Here is an 8244-nt window from a genome sequence, read left to right on the forward strand (position 1 = left end):
TTTTCTTTGTGTAGCGCTGCGAGCCCAGTGCATCCACAAACAATGCGTAAAAGGCGGAGTGGTTCCGTTCGGAGTAGGACCACCACCTTAATAACTAATGTGAAAGCATCATTCACCTTCAGCCACTTGATACCAGTTTAAAAATTCCAGCGAGGTGTCGCTGTGGATCGTGCGCGGCAGTCCACACACATCGAAACGTCACCTCTCGGCCGCGTCTATGGCGCCATGCGCACGAGCTCCGTAGAAAGGGCACGACATGCCGTTGACCGCACTTTGGCTCGCTGAAACGTTTTGTTGGCAAACCCTCTGGTTTCTTAGCAGCTAATGCAAACACAAGCAACGCTTGCAATGTGAGAACAGCCACGGCTGAACAGCTTCGATCACAGAAGTTGTCGAACACTTCGAACAATCGGTATCACGTGATGTCGTTTTAAACGTCACAAAAGGATTCTGGCAGATGGCGCAACGGTATGTCCTCACCACCAACAGATTGAGCAAAATCTCCGTACTGGCTAGGTTAGTACCATACGGTAGCCATAAGGTCGCAAGTTATACACATACTTAGAAGGTTACTATGCAAATAATTCCCGCGTAGAGGTTTCCACTAGCAAATGTAGTAATCACGATCTCTTCCTCGCTGCGTGTGATTCCGGCTACGCCTATCCAGTAACGATGTCACGTGATCGTGGCGTTCACGAAGGCGACAGACTGTACGTTTCAAATGAGTCTGTTCATTTTAGCGTCATACATATATTAGCATCATTACTATTGCTTCTAAGAGAGAAGGACGAGCCCTTGAATAGCTAATTCCCCCGCCATGGTGGTCTAGTGGCTAAGGCACTCACTCGGCTGCTGACCCACAGGTCAGGGCATCAAATCCCAGCCGCGGCTACGGCATTTTCAATGAAGGCGAAAATGCTTGAAGCCTGTGAGCTAACACTTAGGTGCAAGTAAAAGACCCCAAGATCCCCAAAATTCACGCAGCCCTCCACTACGGCATCTCTCACAATCATATCGGGATTTTGGGACGTTAAACCCCAATATTTGTTATTAATATTACATTTCCAATTCTTCTTTGCATTTCATAGTAATTATTCCGTTCATTTCAATAACATAGTATTTCCGGTATTCGGCGATATAAGTTCCTAATAAAGAGCATAACATGGAATAATAATAAAAAAACTCAACCGTTCAAGCAGAGCACTTTATTTGGTCTGAGTGGATACGTTCGTGTTTGTTGTTGTTTTGAAAGCGTGGATAACGAAAGTCAGCCGGTGATTCAGCACTCGGCCATCAGTGATTCCTTGAGCTCTCTCGACGAGTATTTTACGTGTCGAGTGAATAAGCTCATACTTCTCTTCGTCATTTATCAGTGGATATATGGGATTCAAGGAAACCATACGATCTGCAAAATAATTTAGGAAAAGCACAATAAACAATTCATCATCTGTGACCATATTAAGGTCTATTGCATGACCAATTACTCTCCAAAAGGTATGCAGCTGTCGATGTTGGAACTCACAGGATCTCACATTATTTAAAAAGACATTAGCGACTCCTTGTGACATTGTAATGTCTGCAGTATGCACTAAAACCCATTTCTATGATTCACATAAGATTCTTGTCCCTCGTTATTGGCGCTGTTTTTTATGTGAATCAGGTCGTACCAACTAGCCCAAGCAACCACGTCAGCCATTTCAATGGTGAAATACAATTCACAGAGTTTTTTTTTTTTTCGCCTATCTAGGTAATGAACGCTCTGCGTTGTTTTTCTGCAACTGCTGAACGCGTTATGTAATACTGCAGCGCAGTAAGGTTAAAGTGGGCGTTGAAGTCACTGTCACCACACTGTTATATTTTTTATTGTTTACAGACTCCATAGAGCAGGCAGGAGAACAAAGAGCTTAAGGTTTTGAGATAAAAAGATGACACATTATATTCATATGCGATATTGTTGACAGTAAAAAATAATGGATAAATATTATATCATATTGGACTGCCGACGTATGCATTAGGCGTACTTTGTTGTTTATTAGAGGCACGCGAAAACGAAAGTAAACGTAGGCCACAGGCAAGGTACTTATATAAACCGCCTTATGAAAAATTGCGACGAATTGTTTCCTCAAAATTTTACACACTACACGAGCAAACAATGTTGTTATAGAAAGAAGTAGCAAAGGCATCACCATACCAGTTGCGTCGTCTAAGTTTGGTATTTTGACCAATGGCAAGCGCAGTACCTCACAGGCGAGGGGTTTTAGGTTCGTCTCGTTGAGGACATCAAGCAAATATAACCTCAACAAGGCAATGTCCGTGCTGTGGGCAGTACGAGGTACTTCCGCTAGCAGAACCTGTTCGCAAAAGGTTTAAAAACGACGCAGCTTTAATACCATGAAGAGACCTGAGGCACCATATATCATGCATTATATCATTGAAATGCTAAAAGACATATATATAGAACAAGTTTAAAAGCTAATTGATGAGAGTGCGGAATGCCAACAGACATACAGCCCCGAAACAAAGTGTAAATGCTAAGTATTTTAGTTTCCTGATAAATTTAGGGGATACATAAATATGTTGTCTTTTTTTCTGTATGCGTAGGCATAGTAAACGCTGAGTGCAAACATTTCACCGTCTACTCGCTCAGCCTCAAACGGGTTGAATGTCGAACGAACATCTGGGTTTTCACGCACATAACAGTCAACCTAACCTAACCGAATTGAAAATACCCTGGTCATTGAAAATACCACCGTCGAAATTTCCCGAGCTTTTCACTGGGGCGTTTCTTATAATCATATCGTGGTTTTGGGACGTAAAATACCAGATATTAATAAAGAATTGACAGTAAATGAAATCTACTACCTCTGCGTACTTTTTCCACTGTGGTGATTCTGCCAGAGCCATAAAGACATCCACCATTGGGACACAGCTCTCGAATAAGACAAAGCACTCTGCTCCCGGAGCCATCAGCTTCTCCATGTTTTTCATGGCTCGAGCGTTGTCCTTGACAACGTGCATTAGGTTGAAACAAAACGCACGCGCGAAGCGGCCGTGCTCTGTCACAAATTTGTTCACGTCACCTTCGACGATGTCTAGATGCAGATAACGAATCTTCTCGTGGCTGTGATGGGTCCTGGCGTATTCGAGCATTGCCGGCGAATTGTCGACGCCCACGAGTTCTCGACACTGAGACGAGCAGCGTTTCAGAAGATAGTTGAGGGTGAAACTTCCTGTGCCGCATCCAATGTCGATGAACCGTGGAGCAGGCAGGTTGTCGTCACTTGCGTTGGTTTTACTGGTTATCGTCGGAGCGAACGCGGTCTTGAAGGTGTCAAGCAACCGCGCATTTGATTCCCATCGCAATTTCATGGTGGCATCGTACACGGCTGGTGACTCCGCTTCGTACCAAGGGTGGCGTGTAGGACTTCTCGAAAATTCGAGTTTGTCCATGACAATAAACCTATCCTACCGGTGTGCTAGAAAAATATTACAAAAAAAATAATGATTACCATTTGAATCATTATGAAATGCGCGTATCAATTCTATTTCAGTATTTGCATTGTTTGCTAGGACAAAATCAGGAGCAGCACCACACTAATAAAGGTGACTATTGCAGATTTCATGTGAGAACACTACACTATGGTTAACCTCCCGGCCTTTCTTCTCTCTTTCTCTCTCTATCTTGGAAACAATCATGTCCTTCGCTTGCTTTGCTGTTTAGAATAACAATAACCAGATGGTAATATTGGGTATGCTACCCTGCCCTCGAATAGGGTAATAGGGGTTTGAAAGAGAGAAAGAGAGATAAAAGTAAACAAGAAAAAACGAAGACACATACGCACACACACAAATTGATTCACTTTCACTGAAAGTCGTTCCCACAGGCCAGTAGTTCGCAAGAAGCCCAGTAGCGCTTGCACGACCTTCTTCTGCGATTATTAGTCTAGTCGATGGCGTACTATACGTTCCTCTATCTGCTAGAATAATACGTCGTCAATACCACTCTTAGAATACGCAACACCGGTCTTCTTCGGGGTTAGCAGATTGCGTAACTGCTGCATTATTGGTTGCAACGCCAGAAAAGTGTCCAGCAGCCGTATTTATTTCGCTGCCATCTGTACATTTCTTAAAACTGGCATCGATAATTGCATTTAAGTTCCTATTGGTCTCTTTTGTTATTACCACTCTTCACAGCTGCTGCACGTGTCACAAGAAGGTTCGACACACTCATAGTCAACAGAACAGTATACCGTGTCAATCAAGCTGTGGCACGTTACTTTGATTACCATTTTCTCTTCAAACATATACGCCTGATGTCATATATATCAGCACACAGGGCATAGACATGAAACATTCAGGTTTTTTTTTTTTTTTCATAAAAGCTGCTACAACCACTCTGGCAATATCCAGTTTCATGTATTCCAAATACATCAGTTCACGAAATATCAGTCCATGGTGATACGGGAACGACGTATCTAGACAAACGCGCAGTGGTATACTACTGGTCGGTCCCTAGGTGCGGAATGCTATAATGCGTAACGACATCCTCCTACAGCTAACGAATGTTTAGTGCCGAAGATAACGAAAGAAGAGTCTTTTTTTGATGCAGTGTATGCCTCACCGCATGTAGGCACTTACATACAAACACAGGCGTTTTTACAATGGCGAAACATTGAGGCCCTTTTTGCTTCAGAAAACTAGCATTGTGGCTTCACCGAACGCAACTTACTACGCGTTCGGTAAGCTAATTTCAACTGGCAGACCATTCCACTTCACATACTTCCAGAGTTCCGTGTCAACATTAGGTTGTTGTTGTTTTTTGTTGTTTTAACAGCTACAGTTGTTACGAGATTACAAGGGCCATTTCCGGCGCTGTAGTTTTCCGCCGCCACCATCGGTGTTCGTAACCGCCATCACTTTAAATTAGAAAAATGAAGAAAAATGTTCTAGTATCCGATTTGATTTTGATTTTTTTGTCTTATTTTCTGCTTTTATTATGTCTCTGTAGTGAGTAGCGCTACATCATGTCATCATGTTCACGTGAATGTTTATTATCGAATTGTATTGTTCATCCATTTCTGTAACGATCCTTGTAGGGTCAACAGTATTAATAAATAAACAAACAAACAAACAAAGAGAGTTAACAAGGGTTCTTGAAATTCTGCTCTTCCAGCTGTCGTTGTGACGGTGCAGTGCCTTTTGTACAGGCTTAGACTTCTTTTCATTTCCATTAATCTGCGTTTCCTGTCACCCCATTAAATGGCAACTCATTGTTTTAAAGAGGAAGGGCACAATGAAACATGGCTGATTTCATATGGCCATTTTTCTTCGGCCCAAGCTGTTATAAGATTATAACAACAGCTGATCGCGTCGTATACTTGTCCGTTAACACTACAGCCATCAGCCTCCGTAACCTCTATCGATTGAAATAAAAGAAAGGCACAAAAAGCTTTCTAAGCTTTCAAAAAGCTTTCCGATTCCGCCGGGCTCTGAGCCCGGACCCTTTGCACAGTCATCGAGTATTCTACCACAACGCCATGCCGGTGCTTGAAATGCCTTCGGAATCGTCCACCATGGCGTATCTGTGGCTAAGGTGCTCGAGTGCTGACCCGAAGGTCGCCGGTTCGATCCCAGCCACAGTGGTCGCATTTTTATGGGGGTGAAATGGTAGAGGCGCGTGTGCTGTGTTTTGTCATGGCACGAAAAAAAAACACCAGATAGTTGATATTAACGAAGCCCTCCACTAATGCGTCTCTCATATTCCTATCGTGGTTTTGTGACATAAAACTCCGATAAATTTAAATGCCTCCAAAAAAAAGACCCTATAAAGGCGTCACTGTGGGCAAGGAATCGCGTTAACATGTGTTATTGAGTGTGGTAGGAAAGTAAAATAACAAACAGGCGTCACACAATGCGAATTGTGTGACACCGTAACATTCCGACTGACACAACATTCTTAGACTTTGAAAAGGCATTCGACAAGGTTCCCCATAGTCGTCTTTCATTAAAACTATCCCGTCTTAGCATCTACCCTTGTGTTTTAAACGGGATGCGAAGCTTTTTGACCAACCGTCACCAATCCGTTCATGCCAACTCATGCTCTTCATCGATAACACCCGTTCTTTCAGGTGTACTGCAAGGTAGCGTTCTTGGTCCCCTCCTTTTCTTCATATACATTAATGACCTCCCTTCAAACATTTCTTCTCACATCCGTCTTTTCGCCTATGATTGGGTTGTTTACCGCGCCCTAACCAACCCATCTGATTGCTCCATATTACAATGTGATCTCACCCACACACAGAACTGGTTTAAATCTTGGCTCATGTCTTTGAATGCTTCTAAAACTATTAATGTCTATCAACCGTCATCATCATCACGTTGTTTATAAATACAGTATCAATAACGACCAGATTTTTACAGTTGATTCGTTTAAATATCTTGGTGTCACTATCTCGCGTGACCTAACTTGGACATGTCATATTCACCGCATCATTAACTCTGGTAATCGTAATCTGGGGTACTTACGCTGTAACCTTTCACTCGCTCCCCCTTCTATTAAAAATGTTGGCTTCGAAACTTTTGTCCGACCAAAGCTAGAGTATGCGCATGTTATTTCTTATCCTCACCACAATAACCTCATTAACGTCCTCGAGTCTGTCCAGAACCGTGCGGCCCGATTCATACTATCTATTCATAGCCTCAAAAACCTTGGCACTAAAAGCAAGCATTAACTTATCCGACCGGGCTAAACGCTTTCAAACCACACGTTTTAACCTTTATTATAAAGTCTTCCATTCTTTGCCTTCAGTTAACCCATACATGGGAGTAGCCCATCGCATTTTTCGTCCCAGTCAGTGTAACGCCGTCTATCCAGTGCGAGCCCATACCGCCACCTTTCACAAATCGTTATTTCTACGCACACCCCGAGACTGGAATGCCCTGTCCACCGAGGTCACGACCATCATCGACATCCAAGCATTCAAGCAGCGCATTGAAACTATTCCATCATAACTACCTTCAAATTAATAGCCTTTCTATCACCCACTCCCTCGTGTAGTATTACAACTGGTACCTTTGAGGTAATAAAATGAATGAATAAATGGATTGCACAACGAGTGCGTCGTTGAATGCTCGTCCCAATAAAGTTGTTTAGCCACAACTTTTCGTTGTCAACAGCCACGGCACAAAGTACTCAAAACGCCGCACAGAGGAGTTGCGGATGCCACGATTTTCCGTAGAATGACCAATGCTGTAAAGTTGGTACTTCTCTGTACTTCATAAAAATTATGGTTAATTCTGGTTTAGTTGGTGCCATAAAGTGTACCTACCTGTAGTAGTTGCCCAATGAGAATTAGCAAACCACTCTAAAAAGACCGCTTCTCCAGGTTTCACTGCGTTTTTGCTGTCTGTTTCTCGCACGGCTGGCTTTTTGTTCGGCGTTGTTTACGTTTTCGATCAGGGGATTCGACCCGCGTGGGTTTGACTGCAGGTCATAAAACAGCATTCTGTGGCGGGGCGCCGAGATACGCAGAACTTGCGTATATACTCAAAATATGACGTCAAAGGGCCCCTTATAACAAGCTATCCTTTAGCAGCGATTTTTTACCGCGGCTTAGATATATACTCCGAAAAACAAGTATGAAGCAACAGAATCAAGATAAGACGTCAAGATTAGTACCGAAACACGGACTTATTTGAGACGAGACGGTATACTGCTTCGCGTTTTATCGGTGCTCGCTCCCCGTGCGTCTATGTCAATAGCTATGACATGTCAGCACTTCTACCTGGCATGTCAAAGAAACTTAAATGTTCGAGTGAGCAGATAAAGAAATGGCAGTTCCTGCTGAATGCACATTACTAATAACATTAATTATTATTATTATTATTATTATTATTATTATTATTATTATTATTATTATTATTATTATTATTATTATTATTATTATTATTATTATTATTATTATTATTATTTGTAGTAGTAGTAGTAATGTGTGGCATTTTGCGTTCCCAAACTAAGATATCACTATGAGAGGCTCCGTAGTGGAGGGCTCTGGAAATTTCGACCGTCTGTTGTTCTTTAACGTGCTCTGACATTGTCCAGTGCACGGGTCTCTACCATTTCGCCTCCATCGAAATGAGATCCCCGTGGCCCTCACGATCTTCTGATTAGCAGCCTAAAGGCCGTTTCACATGACACAAAAAGTGGCTATTTTCAGGCTGTGAATTCGCTCGCAGCAAAAAAAA

General features: G+C 42.6%; 1 protein-coding gene across 1 annotated transcript; it reads right to left on the minus strand.

Moving 5' to 3' along the window:
• Positions 1 to 1205: 1205 nt before the first annotated feature.
• On the minus strand, positions 1206 to 7461 carry LOC142790707 (uncharacterized). Its single transcript, XM_075885320.1, has 4 exons — positions 7329 to 7461; positions 2863 to 3476; positions 2192 to 2351; positions 1206 to 1405 (listed from the first exon to the last, which is right to left on the minus strand). The coding sequence occupies exons 2-4, from the start codon at positions 3448 to 3450 to the stop codon at positions 1206 to 1208; spliced, it is 948 nt and encodes a 315-aa protein (XP_075741435.1). The 5' UTR covers positions 3451 to 3476; positions 7329 to 7461.
• Positions 7462 to 8244: the final 783 nt, after the last annotated feature.

Source organism: Rhipicephalus microplus, unplaced genomic scaffold (genome assembly GCF_043290135.1).
Source record: "Rhipicephalus microplus isolate Deutch F79 unplaced genomic scaffold, USDA_Rmic scaffold_120, whole genome shotgun sequence".
NCBI lineage: Eukaryota > Metazoa > Arthropoda > Arachnida > Ixodida > Ixodidae > Rhipicephalus > Rhipicephalus microplus.

What these genes read in the sequence shown, in the direction of transcription:
- LOC142790707 (XM_075885320.1), bottom strand. Translation starts at nt 3,450, where the DNA reads ATGGACAAACTCGAATTTTCGAGAAGTCCTACACGCCACCCTTGGTAC. An exon ending in AGTGGAAAAAGTACGCAGAG is followed by an intron (nt 2,352 to 2,862) that starts GTAGTAGATTTC and finishes TTTTGCGAACAG; the next exon opens with GTTCTGCTAGCGGAAGTACC. An exon ending in AAACTTAGACGACGCAACTG is followed by an intron (nt 1,406 to 2,191) that starts GTATGGTGATGC and finishes ATTATTTTGCAG; the next exon opens with ATCGTATGGTTTCCTTGAAT.